Below are 14,762 nucleotides of genomic sequence, written 5' to 3' on the forward strand. Positions count from 1 at the left end.
CGTCAGATGAAAAGAAGCGGCTGGCGACTCCACATGTATCGGAGGAGGCATGTGGTAGTCTGCAGCCCTCTCCGGTTCAGCAGAGGGGCTGGAGCAGCAACCAGGATGGCTCGGAAGAGTGGGGTAATTGGCCAAGTACAATTGGGAAGAAAAAGGGGGAAAAAATCCAAAAAAAAACTTCCACCCAATGCTGTCGAAAAAACAAAAAAACAAAACACATTCTCTTCCTTGCTCCCACGGCTCAAAAGTCCTGGAAAATAATGGGAGGGAAGAACCCATCCTCCTCCTGGAGATCTGTAAGGTTTTACCTGAAAACAGAACGACGCCTGAAGGCCTCATTGCATCACAGGGGACGGCCGTCCAAAATCCACTGACTTGTGTGCGTGCATGTGTGTGTGGTGTCTGTGTGACATTTCAGTGGAGGAGCAGGATTGTGGCAAGGCCTCTCTCTGAACCCACCTTTTTTCTGCAGGGGTGTTTCAGAGCAGCTGAGGACGACGGGGCCCCTCGTCGGCCTCGTCGTTGTCTTCTCCACAGCGTGCTTCCAAAGCTGTTGCCTGAACGGACGCCAGGTAATCCTGCCAACCACTCTGACGCCGTCACAAGGACGCCACGGTCACCCCAGAATGGAGGCGCCTCTCCTCTAGGTCTCTCTCCAAGCAGAGAAAATAAAAAAATTTTTTTTTTAAAAAAACGACAACTTCGCTGAGCTGAAAGACCACATGTGCAAATTATCAGTTGTTTTTCCCTGATTTATTAAAAGATACTACTCCACTTTCAACAGTGACAACGTACAGTAGAAAACACAAAACAGTTTAACCAAGCCAATTCTGGTGGGTTTGAACGGTGGCGCTCTAAAAAATATCTCGACAAAAACGATGATCCACAGTTTGTGTTAATTAGTTCGGCCGGGGGCGATGGGCGGGGGCTGGTTAATGCTGCCTAAGCTACAGTTCAAAGGTCAAAGCATCCCCCAGGTGCTGGAATGTCAGCTCCATGCTTGAAGGTACCGTTTCCGTATGTGCACCGAAGGACACGCACAGCTATGTGGCGGCACATCTAATTGTTGTGGTTTTTTTTGTTTGTTGCCCCCACAAAGTTATACCGTGCACTGCTATCATATGCATGTCTGAGATAAGTGGCACACCGCTGACGTCATCTGTGTTGAGAGACACTGTCAAAATCATTGCACCCACTGGGTAAGTCTTTGTGTGAAACAATGGGACAACTCAATGTTGTTTTTCAAAAAATTCCTAAAAAAAAAAAAGGGACAGCTCAAATAAAATATCACAGTCAGTACGGTCCAAGTCAGAGAAACGCAACAAAAACCGGCGGTACACCAAAAAAATTTCACGGTAGAAAAATAAATTACAAGTCTGCATCAATATTTACACGAAACACAAAATCTGCCGCATTTTCAGACATGACTACACAAAGATCCATGTGTCACGCAAGCGTGCACCGATGCCGTCCTTTTTCTCCACTCAACTCCTTTTTTTTTTTATAAAACATTCATCTTAAGGTTCATTAAGAACAGAGAAAAGTTTTAGTTAATGCAACGCCATGCTCCACTTTGCTGTCACAACTGTTTAAAATGTACAAGACAGAGGGGGGAGATAAGGAGAGGGACGCCGCAGGCGAGGCTCTCTCCCTCTGTCTTTTCCTCCGCCACTCCTCGACTTGGACCGACAGGCGAGGAAGGTTCCATCCCACTGAAACAAACCTATGAACAAGGATCCCCTGTTGGAAGTCCAACGTCCACAGATGACTCTTCATAGGCTGAATACGAAGACAGGGGTGGGGAGGGAGGGAGGGAGACAGGAAGAGAAAGTCTGTCAGTGTGGCATGTGCAAGACAATAGAATGAGCAGAGGTGTTCATCGCGCATGCACGGGCGAGCCATCGCTCCATAGACAACTAGCCATCTGCACATACATCATTACGCCGTGTCGCACAACCTCAACTACATCGACTTACAAGCGCTGACCCATTAGTAACACAATGATATCGCTGACAAGTCCAAACAGGATGACTTGAGCGAGACTAGGTCAAGGGTCAAGTCTAAAAATGGCTGCGTGGATCTTAATTGACCGGATTTATGGTCCATAATAACCATCAGACTGCCAGCAATAAAGTAATCAGCCTCTGTGAAGAGTCACTACAGGGCACATGTTGCCCGTTTAAAGCCGAGCGAGCCGTGACTACTATCAGCTCATCACCTTATCAGCTCTATTTGATCTGTGATAAAGTAAAAGGACAGGATATTAGAATTTTAACACACTGGCCACTATGGCCGTACAAGAACAAGCAGGTGGATATAGCGTGTGATAAAATAAAACAGTTTATGCCCAGAGAAAGTCGAGCCCTCCACCAAAAAGAATGTGTGCACACAACTGTATTGATGTAGCTTTGCGTTCAGGTTTTCGAGCAATGACAAAGTGATTTTAATGTACGCCGACAGGCTAACTTATTACTCGATGCTTTTGTTTTCCTCAGAGCGAGCTGGGGCAGTTAGCAAAAATAGTATACAATTGGCTGCTGACATTCGGTTAAGCGGTGGGCAACCTTTCCTTGACAACAAATGAGGAGGCAACAAGGCATCCTCGGTCAATATTGGCAGATGTAAGCCGGTTGATGCCGTTCGACTGAGACTTCCCAATTATCGGATATGTGGCAGCTGAGTGGTTTCTTGTTCCCCAACTATGGTGGGGACAAGAAACTCAGCGTAACCTCTGGACGGGCTTACCTTTGCTTCATACGCTTCTGGGGCAGTGCTCTGGGGACAGAGGAGAAAGCTTGTCAGGACAAAGTGTACAACTCAAACTGGTTTGTGTGTGGGTGTGCGAGTGTGCCCTAAATTACTATTTGGGTTGTATACCCAATAACATTATTATTATTTATTGACTGGTTATTATTTAATTATTATTAAGATAACATTAGACTGACAAGGGTACAGATATATGATAACTATAAGTGTAAAAGTGTGTGTGTGTGTGTGTGTGTGCGCGCTGTATGTTCAGCAGATATATACGTTTGACAGTTTGATTATGTGTTATGATTTCGGTCCAACCTGAGCACATAACACACACTGCCAAACATGGGAATGCAGGCAGGGTCCTGGACAGTCAAACAACTTCCTCCATGTTATATGATAATCCGAGACTGTTTCTGTGGGATCTGGCTCTCCGCTGCACTCCACCTCTCCCACATACTACACCTGAGTCAGTCCCAGCACCTTGTGGCACAGAATCAATCTGCACGCAACGGCTACCGCATTTGTTTGGGGATTTCATGCGTCAGGATAACCTTGACATAAATTGGCTGGGTGCTGACAGTTATAGTCGGCTATGAAACTGGAGTCCGCCGGCCGCCCCTGCCTTTTCTAAGCTATCAGGTCCAGTCAGAACCAGCCGGCCTCTGTGAGTTGATCAGCAGATGCGTGTGCAATATATCACCGGTGTGATGACGCCCTGTTATTTTAAAAGGTACACTGTTCCTCCCTCAGGATTCATATTCATTAACATGGTGGGCCATAACGCCAATCTTATATTCCTCGCTGCCTCCTGCTGGTGATGGAAGGGGTGCAGCTCTGAGAGCTGAGCTCTTTTTAAACTCTGATCATAGCTGATGTGTGGGGAAATGTGGTGCACTTGGGATGGGACAGGATGCAGGCTATGGGTCCAAGTTTGCACAGGGAAAATAAAATTATTAAAAAATACTATTTTAATCATTATCGGTGTTATCGTTGTTGTTATTATTAGGAGGCGTGGTATATTTTAGGTATGGTTATAACCATGCATCCATTATCCAAGCTGCTTATTCCAATCGGGGTTGCGGGGATGCTGGAGCCTATCCCAGCAGGCATTGGGTGGCAGGCGGGGAGACACCCTGGACAGGCCGCCAGGTCATCTCAGGGCCCACACAGTTGCACCTAGAGACAATTTAGTACGGCCTATCCACCTGCCCTACATGTCTTTGGACTGTGGGAGGAAACCGGAGCACCCGGAGGAAACCCACGCAGACACGGGGAGAACATGCAAACTCCACACAGAGGACGACCCGTGATGACCCACAAGGCTGGACAACCCCGGGGTTTGAACCCAGGACCTTCTCGCTGTGAGGCAACCATGCTAACCACTGCGCCACTGTGCCGCCAGTATGGTTATATGTTGTGGTCATTTCGATTTGAAAAGGAATGATGACAACCCAACCTCAAATGCCTCTAACAAGCAAGGACAAGTGAAATGCAAACTGGAGATTTTTTTAAATCTATATTTTAATCGATCTGTGTACTTACTTGATGACAGGGTCAAAGTGTTTCCTTTTCTTCTTCTTTTTTTTAACCAATCAGGCCAGAGAGCCTTAGTTGGCTCTCATCAAAATGTGAGGTATTCGGGCAAGCCTGTAATCAGGATGGGTTTTAGACAAAGCCTCATATCTCTCTCTCTCTCTCTGTCTCCCTCTCTCTCTCTCTCTCTCTCTCTCACACACACACACACACACACACACACACACACACACACACACACACACACACACAGGGGAGGGTCTCCAAAGCGTTTCGGAATGAGTCCGCAGATGCTATATTTCGGTAAAAGCTCTTCACTTCCTTTTATGAATGTGTTGGTGTACGTATATGTGTCTGTGCTGATCACACGGTCAACAGCTAGCACCACCTGGTGGAAGAGTAAGGCCACAGCGAAGGATGACGCTCCCACGCGCACACACACACTTACACACACACACCCTCTCGGGGGTGTGCGCAGCTATTCTTAGGGCATTGCACTGACTTCCATTCACTGCGGACAGCCTAACCCAAACCCAAACCCTAACCTTAACCACTCATTCCTGCATTAATCCCACTACTGACGCCACCGTCTTCATGGTTGGGATCGGACCCGTGTCTGTGTGCACGGGTCACATGACGCCGGTGGAAGAGTAGCAGCCCCCTCACACTCACCTGTAGATGTTGGGGTCAAGCAGCATGGCCGTGTCCTGCGGCAACTGGGATAAGTGCACCACTTTAGTCTTCAGCTGGGCGCGCTCTGTTTCGTTCACCCACACATCAGGCAGTCTGCAGAACACACACACACACACACACACACACACACACACACACACACACGCACCCGTAAACATAAACGGACACACGCATAAACACATGCATGTGCGCACACAGACATGCAAATACACACACATATGCAAACATAAGAAAACCATAAACACAAACACAGACACACGCACACACACACAGTTGGAGAACATGTGGTCAGAGTATGGGCTCTCACGTGAGAAGGGGATAGAGGAAGCAGGTAGGGGGTGGAGGGGGAGGCAGGGTGTGTGTGTGTGTGGGGGGGGGGGGGGAGTGTGTATGGGAGTGGTGGGGGTGAGAGAGATGAACAAAGAGCCTCATTGACTCTTGAGCACATGTTAACACCTTCCTCTGAACATTGAGTACATTTCCATAAGAAACACAACCTTAACCACAGAACTGGGACTCAACCTGTGTGCGCGCACACACACGCACGCACGCACACACACACGCACACACACACACGACGGACAACATGTAATGTCCTCGAGCACAGACAATTACCAAGGCAGCATCTTTGTCCACATTGCGTGATGTTTACCTGTGTGTAGTGTCGGATAACTAAGGGAATTAAAATAAGCAACAATGGTGTGCATTTGCGTGTCTGTGTGAGAATTTTTGTGTGTGCATGTGTTTGCATGTTCTGGTGCTCACACCTCTGGATGCTGAACGGCTGGGTGTGAAACGCGTTCCAAGTCAAACTACCTTACTCGTCAAAATTTAAACAACCAGCAGTCTGTCACCTCTGCGAAGGTTGTGCGCGTGAGGGAGTGAGTGACAGGCGAACACACACACACACACACACACACACACACACACATACATGCATGCACTCAACATACTGTAGTTATGTGCCCCCCCCCACCTAACAAAAGGGAAGTATGTGAGCGCTTGCACGGCAAAACCAATGGTGCAGAGAGGAGAAACAAAGAGCTTAGCGACCAAGTCGACTGCACCCCCCCTCCCCTTCCCTTCTCCACCTCCCACCCACTCCCCGCCTCCACCTTGCAGCATTCCCCCCGTCACCACGTGCGTCATCGCAGGAGCCCCAAGAGATACAGTGCCGCACACACATGGACGGCAAAAGAACACATGCACACCCACACACAGCAGGCAGGCAGGAAGGCAGACAGGCAGGCAGGCAGGCAGCCAGCCAGCAAGCCAGCAAGCAAGCCAGCAAGCCAGCAAGCCAAATCACTCACGTTCCCAGTCAGCCCATTCAGCGGGATGGTGCACAGGTAACGTTTCACACACTGCACATTCAGCATAAAAGAACAAAGAGGACGAGAGAGAGAGAGAGAGGTGGCTTGAGAGGGGGAAAAATATAGAGAAATAACCCGAAGGGTAAGTACACCGATCAGCCAAAACATTAAAACCCCCGACAGGTAAGTGAATAACACTGATTATCTCATTACAATGCCACCTGTCGAGGAGTGGGATATATTGGGCAGCACCTGAACAGTCGGTTCTTGAAGTTGATGTGTTGGAAGCAGGAAAAATGGGCAAGCGTGAGGATCTGAGTGTCTTTGACAAGGACCAAACTGTGATGACTCGACAACTGGGTCAGAGCATCTCCAAAACAACAGGTCTTATGAGGTGTTCCCAGTATATAGTGGTCAGTACCTGCCAAAAGTGGTCTAAGGTAGGACGACCGGTCAACCGGCACCAGGGTCATGGGCGCCCCAAGGCTCACAAATGCGTGTGGGGAGAGAAAGCTAGCCCATCTGGTCTGACCCCATAGAGGAGATACTGTAGCTCAAATTGCTGAAAAAGCTAATGCTGGCTATGATAGCCAGGTGTCAGAACACACAGTGCATCACAGCTCGCTGCGTATGGGGCTGTGTAGCCGCAGACCGGACAGAGTGCCCATGATGACCCCTGTCCACCGCCGAAAGCACCTACAATGGGCACTTGAGCATCAGAACTGGACCATGGAGCAATGGAAGAAGGTAGCCTGGTCTCATGAATCACGTTTTCTTTTACACCGTGTGGGCAGCCGGGTGAGTGTGCAACATCTACCTGGGGGGAGATGGTACCAGAAAGCACTGTGCGAAGGCGGCAAGCTGGCAGAGGCAGTGTGATGCTCTGGTCAATATTCTGCTGGGAAACCTTGGGTCCTGGCATTCATGTGGATGTTACTTCGACACGTACCAACCACCTAAACATTATTACAGACCAGGTACACATACCCCTTCATGGCAATGGCCTCATTCGGCAGGATAATGCCCCCTGCCACACTGCAAAAATGTTCAGGAATGGTTTGAGGAGCATGACAAAGAGTTCAAGGTGTTGCCTTGGCCAGCAAATTGCCCAGATCTCGATCCGACTGAGCATCTGTGGGATGTGCTGGAAAAACAAGTCCGATCCATGAAGACCCCAACTCACAACTTACAGGACTCAAAGGATCTGCTGCTAATCCCTTGGTGCCAGATACCAGAAGACACCTTCGAGGTCTTGGGGAGTCCATGCCTCAATGGGTCAGAGCTGTTTTGGTAGCACGGGGGGGAACCTACACAATATTAGGCAGGTGGTTTTAATGTTTTTGCTGATCGGTGAAAATAAGATGGCTAAAAGAAATTTGCATCAGACATGGAACTGGAAGGGTTTCAAGGTTGGTTTGTAGCTTTCTAAAGTGCCAGATGTGTGCGGCTTACCGCATAGCTTAACGAAATGAACCCCACAAAGTTTAGATGAACACAGGGGTGTATTTGAAGATTGATTAAGCATGGTTGTTTGTGAATGACATTTTACATAATACGTAGAGGAAATTGCTGCAGCAAGCCCAGCTGAAACGCCATCATCATGAAACACACGTTAATTATTTGCGACCCCCAGTTTGGCGCATTACGACGGACATGAACCGGAATTACTGCTGGGCGTTCGGGAGGGAGCATGTGACCCGTCTGCCTGTATGCGCAAATGCACACATTTCCAAGGGCCAGCTCAAATATCCTACCATACAGCTCGTCTCAACTCCACTCGGGGATTCCAGAAGGTTGAATCAGGTCATCTGGACACAACGTTTATTGGGAGAAACTTCTCATCACTCATCCAAGTGACCTCTCCAGTCTTAACTGACTGCAGGAATCCCCACCCTTATAAACAACACAGTGGCATAACAACCCAACCAACGATCGATTTCGTATACATATTGCCGTGACCATTAACTAGAGTTACACTGGCCATGTGTACTATTCACAGGGGATTGGGGAATAGTGGAATCACAGCATTGGAAGATGGTGACAGATGTACTCTTAGCCCCCCCACCCACCCACCCACCCCCTCCCTTCGGTTCAGGGATGGTCGTTCCCTCTTCACATAGATTACCTCTGCGGCAAAAGAGGAAGGGGGGGGGGTTAATGTGGCAAAGGAGGGTGAGGAGATGAGAAACGCCCCCCCCATCAGAGTGCCCTCTAAGTTTGGGCTAGTGTCCCTGCACAAGATAAACCTCTGATAACAGAGGAGGACCTGGTGAGCATTAAAATGTACACTTAATGCATGTTTGTGAATGTGTATAGGGGAGACAAAGTGTGTGTGTTTAATTGTGAAAGGACTATGTATATTTGTGTGTGTGCATGAGTGTTTATGAGAGAGTGTATGAATGTGTGTGTATGTGTCCCTAGTGTCATGGTAAACATGTCAGAGTGAGTGTGTTGTATGGAAGTGATGAGCTATTAAACGCTGACGGATGGGAGTCACACGAGGGAGCTGCGCAGGGGGTCTGTGTATCATGCAGATGTACCCCTGCATACGCACATGCACGCACATGGGTGCAAGCCTTTTCAGCTTTTCAACATCCAAGCCAACCGGCGCTCACCGAAAATGGGCTGACAGCTCTCCAATCTAAGACTCCATTCAGTCACACCGAGCCAAACAAAGACAAATGGATTTATTTTGTTTTCCACAGGCAACTGCTATTTGGAAAGCTTCTTTATGAGGCAAAAATGTATATTGGGAGTGCGGCCTCAGTGGGGAGAGCGCTATATGGTGGTTGCGTGCCAAAGCGGAGTATGTTCCAGGAGCTTGGATTGATGGCTGGCTTCAGGCTTTGACGCGCTGAGCAATGGCAGGAGCCATAAGTCTATCATGAAGCGGTGTACTGCATATACAACAGGCTTCTCTATGTAGCGGGTCATCAGTGAGAACGACTCCGGCAGGAGTGTGTCATTTCACATGGCAGGGGACAGCAGGAAGCAGTGAAGTGGGTTGGGAACCTGCTCCAGTTATAGCATCCATCTACACAAGAGCTTCCTTCCAGTTCACAGGAGGAGACAAAACCTAGGTGTTAATTAGAGCTGGATGGACGGGGAAGAAAAAGATTACTGACTGGATTTTGTGATTGCAATGTGAGTTGCTGCACATTTTTTTTTCTTTTCAGCATTTGTGAAATGCTTAGGAAAAACTGTAAGCTTGTCTCTGTGTGTGTGTGTGTGTGTGTGTGTGTGTGTGTGTGTGTGTGTGTGTGTGTGTGTGCGCGCGTGTATACATAAACACATTTATGCGCGTGTATGGTGTTTGGGAGGGGATTAAGCTGAAATATTTCTTTAACGAGCAGCTCAATGTTAAGGTCAGCGTTCTTGTGCAGCACCAGGAGACCCAGTTTGGGAAGCTGCTCCATTTTGTAAGAAAATTCAACCTCAAATACAAATATCTTTCTATCATGTCGCAGTACTGTTATAGCAACACAGGTTAAACCAAGAGGCAAACCCAGGTCAAGCAAGACACATCAATCTACTAAACTTCATTGAGGTGCACAACAAAAAAATAATTTTCAACAAATCATGCCTGCCAATTATTGCGTTGCTTCTGGCCTGAATAAAGACACAGAATTATTTTTTTGTAAGCCACTGCCCCCTGGAGCAGCACAGCTTTAAATGTCCTGCTGAAGGCTACTTTGACAGAATCAGAATCAAAAACACCCGGTCATTTCATTTCATGCACTTGCACACATGAAAAGAGATGAAATATAAGTTCCCCCAGCCCACAGTAGTGCAACACAAAGACAAAAACACATATCCAAAAACTACAAGAACCACAACAACATATATCCAAACTAACACATATATCTAAACTAAACAAAAAATAAATCACTGTCCAGGAGAACGAACACCAGCCAGGTTGACTGTTAGAACTGTTGGTCTGCATGGGCTAGCAGTTAGCTTAGCCTGCCCCACTTCCACATCCTGCCAGACCGCCCTCGGTGTTTCCTTTTCGGGCACAGCACCGGTCAGGGCCGTGGTTCTTGGGCCCAGACGACGCAGCAGACCAAGCTCCCTCAGCCGATCCAACGCCAGCTCTCCCAGCCAGACACCTTCGACACACCTCCCCACATTCCACACGATGACACTAAAAACCCTGTCAAGGCTAGGCAAGGCCGCTGCCAGACCACCCTCAGAACTGCCGGTCTGCATGGGCTAGCAGTTAGCTTAGCCTGCCCCGCTTCTGCATCCTGCCAGACCGCCCTCGGTGTTACCTCTTCGGGCACTGCTCCAGGCAGGGCTGTGGTCCCTGGGCCCACAGGGCGCAGCAGACCAAGCTCTCCCAGCCGATCCAGCGCCAGCTCTCCCAGCTATCAAACGAAGACAAACTTAGATGCAGACGTGGACAAAGACACTGCATGAACGGTACTGGGTGAGGCTGCCGCAAATGTGAATTTGCGCCGCCACCTTCCCACACCAGAAGCAGAAGTGTGTATTGTTACTACCCAAGTGTATTGTTGCCTAAGTGATGAATGAACCTTCTAATAACTACATTTAATATGCTAGGCTAGCTTGTTGTGCTGTTTGTGTTTCCAAGTGCTTCTTGAATGCCTTGGGACCATTGGTTGATCCCTTCATCCTTCCATCAATTTATCATAGACAAGAAAACATGCATGGTTCCCTGCATGTCTCGGTCTGTCTCTCCCTTATTCCCTTTCACCCTTCTGATTCATGGGAGAGAATGAGAGAATGGGGATGGGTGGGTAGTGTTTGGAATGGTCTTGTTAATAAGTTACTCATTAATCCAAATGGAGTTAATGAAAGTCAGTCAGAATGTGAATGGTTCTCTCCAGTAATAATGATCATTACTGCTCACATTCACACTGCAGATCATGGAGGCGCTAAGTGATGCAAACACTCTGCTTCATTCTCTCTCTCGCTCTCTCTCTCCCTCACACACACACACACACACACACACACACACACACACACACACACACACACACACACACACACACACACGATGTTGATCTAAGGGGATTGAAGGGGATATTGTATGATGGAACCGTGCAGCTTCAGTCAAATGAGCACTAGACTACCTGTCAGATATGGAGTCTTCAATACCGAGTAAAACGTTAAACATTAGCCTGAGATGATGAAACACGCTCATAGCAACACAGCTGAAATCAACCACATGCCTTCTAAATGTCTCTAAGGAGTGTGTACAGGATCATTAATCAGATGCTGGCAGTAATGTGCACACACACACACACACACAGAACCATACACAGTAATACACAGACCCATAAGCATACTTGAGCTGTACTCTTCTCAGCTCTTTCAATAAACTTTCAGCAGACTAGGGATAAAGGGATAATATATACAATATACCTCCCCACACAAACACACACACAACTTAAGACACCTGCATTTGTGTCTCCTTGATCTCCTTCCTCTCCCATCTTAGGACTGGTGCAGCGTACTAACGACTTCTACCAACTGGACCAGCCCTTAACCTGTCAAGTTTAGGGTTTAATGACATCACCACCCCCCCCCCAACACACACGCACACACACACACACACACAAAGACAAAAATGCATCCAAAAACTACAAGAACACATATCCAAACTAACACATATATCTAAACTAAACAAAAAAAGTCGCTGTCCAGGAGAATGAACGCCAGCCAGGATGACTGTCGGAACTGCCGGTCTGCATGGGCTAGCAGTTAGCCTAGCCTGCCCCAATTCCATGTCCTGTCAGACAGCCCTCAGTGTTTCCTCCTCAGGCGTAGCTCCAGGCAGGGGCCGTGGTCCCTGGGCTCACCGGACAAAGCAGACCAAGCTCTCCCAGCCGATCCAGCGCCAGCTCTCCCAGCCAGACACCTTCGACACACCTCCCTGCACTCCGCATGACGACACTAAAAACACAGTCAAGGCTAAGCAAGGCTGCTGCCAGACCGCCCTCGGTGTTGTCGGAAATGCTGGTCTGATGAGCTAGCAGTTAGCTTAGCCTGCCCCACTTCTGTGTCCTGTCAGACTGCCCTCGGTGTTACCTCTTCGGGCACAGCTCCAGGCAGGGCCATGTTTCCTGGGCCCACATGATGCAGCAGACCAAGCTCTCCCAGCCAATCCAGTGCCAGCTCTCCCAGCCATCAAACGAAGACAAACTTAGATGCAGACGTAGACAAAGACACTGCATGGGCGGTACTGGGTGAGGCTGCCACAAATGTGAATTCACGCCACCATCTTCCCACACTGGTATGAGATTTTCAAGTATGAGACCAATTTAAATCATTAATTGGAAGGAAGGATGGAGCAAAACACTTTATAGGTACTTCTCCATTTGAATCCAAGATTCATGATGATAAATACTGCGATCTAATCATTCTGCCAAACTTGTTCTCCTCTTTTGCTGGTTAGCAGGCTAACAGCATATAAAACAACAACACTCATGCTAATGTCCCAATTTTGGACTGGACTTTAACTAGAAGGTGTGCTTGGTATTGAGCAACGTGAGACGAACCAGGCTACAGCGTAACAACCTTGTGAACTCTGGTTCATGAAAATACCATAAATAAAACCTCACTGCAATAGAATGGTTTCTCAGAACTACACCCAGTTAAGCAGGCACCCCTGGCATAAACCTGAGAATCCCACCAATCAACCAATCGCTTAGCAGTGTGACCGATAGCTGTGAATGATACTCAAGAGCTCCCAGCTACCTTTAGGGAGACCCCCTTGGGCTCAGCGCAGAAGATCTTGTAAGCAGTGTGAACTTAAAGGGGGTCTGGGGTCTGAGCACTAGGAGATCTCCACAACAAATATTAGCTTAACCAAGAGGCGAACATGGGAGAAATTTACAGCAAGCCTGAGAGTAAAGGAGAGGCCTGACGTGTTGAGAGCTGGAGTGGATGGAAAAAGAGAATCGTAAAACTATCAAAGCCACACACACACACACACACACACACACACACACACACACACACACACACACAAAATACACTTTTGCTCAGGAAGGAAATGTTGGTGTTAGGGGATAAGGCTTTACATTGTATGCCTCTGGCAGCATAACACAGTGTGTGTGGTAAAGCAGCCAGTGCGTAGGCCAATGAGATGTAATACAGATCTCACTGGAGTATTGTGTTACTTGTCTAACACCATTTGAGTTTTTCTAAGATTGAGCACAGTTCATTGCACCTTAATATCCTCTCCATACCGGTTCAAATGTAATTATTTGGTTCTTTTTTAAGATTTTATCTGGCAGGTTTTATTTTACTTTTTTTTGATTGGACAGTCAAGAGACATTGAGAGAGGATGGAGCAGAGAAAGCGGGGGAGGGCATGCGACAATATCCTGGGTCAGATTTGAACCCAGGCTTATGCTTTTTTTTAAATTTTTTAAAGAAACAGACTTGTTACTTGTGGAGTGCCAACTTGAATTATGGTGAATCAGCTGGCAAAGACTTGATAAGTGAAGCTGAGGAGCCCTTAAGCAAGCCCCCCCCCCGCAAATGTGTACAATTTTGGATGTAAAGCAACACAATAGCCATGTTTCCATCTATAGGTCAAGTACACATTTGAAACACTGAAAATATAAAATCAAACGCAAGACAGTTGTTTCCCATAACTGGTTTTTAAGGGTAAATTACTACACAGTCTCTCTGCCTGATACATTGTTTTGAAAAATGCTGATTGGAGGGGGGGTGAGCGAATTGATAGAGGGGGATGTGTCTGTAAAACCAGGGGTGTAGAGTTGCCCCTTTGACAGTTTGTAAACTCCCCCCCTTTTTTTCTCCCCAGTTGTACTTGGCCAATTACCCTACTTTCCGAGTAGTCCCACTCGCAGCTCCACCCCCTCTGCTGATCAAGGGAGAGCTGCAGACTACTACATGGCTCCTCCGATACATATGGAGTCGCCAGCCACTTCTTTTCACCTGACAGTGAGGAGTTTTGCCAGGGGAACGTAGTGCATGGGAGGATCACGCTATTCCCCCCAGTTCCCCCTTCCCCCTGAACAGGCGCCCCAACTGACCAAAGGAGGTGCTAGTGTATCGACCAGGACACACACCCAACACCCAGCTTCCCACCCGCAGACACGGCCAATTGTGTCTGTAGGGACGCCCGACCAAGCCGGAGGTAACACGGGGATTCGAATTGGCGATCCCCGTGTTGATAGGCAACAGAATAGACCGCCACGCTACCCGGAGGCTGTACATTTTCTTGTTTGACCACTCACATAAGGCTACCTGAAATAAGTCACCAATTGGGGTGGGCTGGCATGGCAGCAGGGGTGAAGATTTCTGGATTATTTTTTTCCCCTCACTGAAAGTGGTTTGGTGAAATTATCTTGGCCAAATTTGAAATAATGTCCAGTACTGACTTCATTTAAATTAGGATACAAGCTTCATCAGGTAGAGAGCACGTATATATATACAGCTCAAAAAACTTGAATTACACTCAAAGCAATTA

At 47.8% G+C, this 14,762-nt stretch overlaps 1 protein-coding gene across 2 annotated transcripts in view; it reads right to left on the bottom strand.

The window, feature by feature from the left end:
- Nucleotides 1-752: 752 nt before the first annotated feature.
- Nucleotides 753-14,762, bottom strand: part of LOC130114124 (zinc finger protein aebp2-like) — a 46,932-nt gene continuing 32,922 nt past the window's right edge. The window contains exons 7-9 of one of the 2 annotated variants that reach the window (XM_056281893.1): nucleotides 4,960-5,073; nucleotides 2,746-2,775; nucleotides 753-1,779 (exon numbers count right to left, since the gene is read on the bottom strand). In XM_056281893.1, the coding sequence (XP_056137868.1) occupies nucleotides 1,773-1,779; nucleotides 2,746-2,775; nucleotides 4,960-5,073 (151 nt within the window). In that variant the 3' untranslated portion in view covers nucleotides 753-1,772. The remainder of the gene's footprint in view (nucleotides 1,780-2,745; nucleotides 2,776-4,959; nucleotides 5,074-14,762) is intronic. The other variant, XM_056281894.1, reaches the window with a different exon arrangement.

The sequence above is a fragment of the Lampris incognitus genome, chromosome 6 (genome assembly GCF_029633865.1).
Source record: "Lampris incognitus isolate fLamInc1 chromosome 6, fLamInc1.hap2, whole genome shotgun sequence".
Classification (NCBI taxonomy): Eukaryota; Metazoa; Chordata; class Actinopteri; order Lampriformes; family Lampridae; genus Lampris; species Lampris incognitus.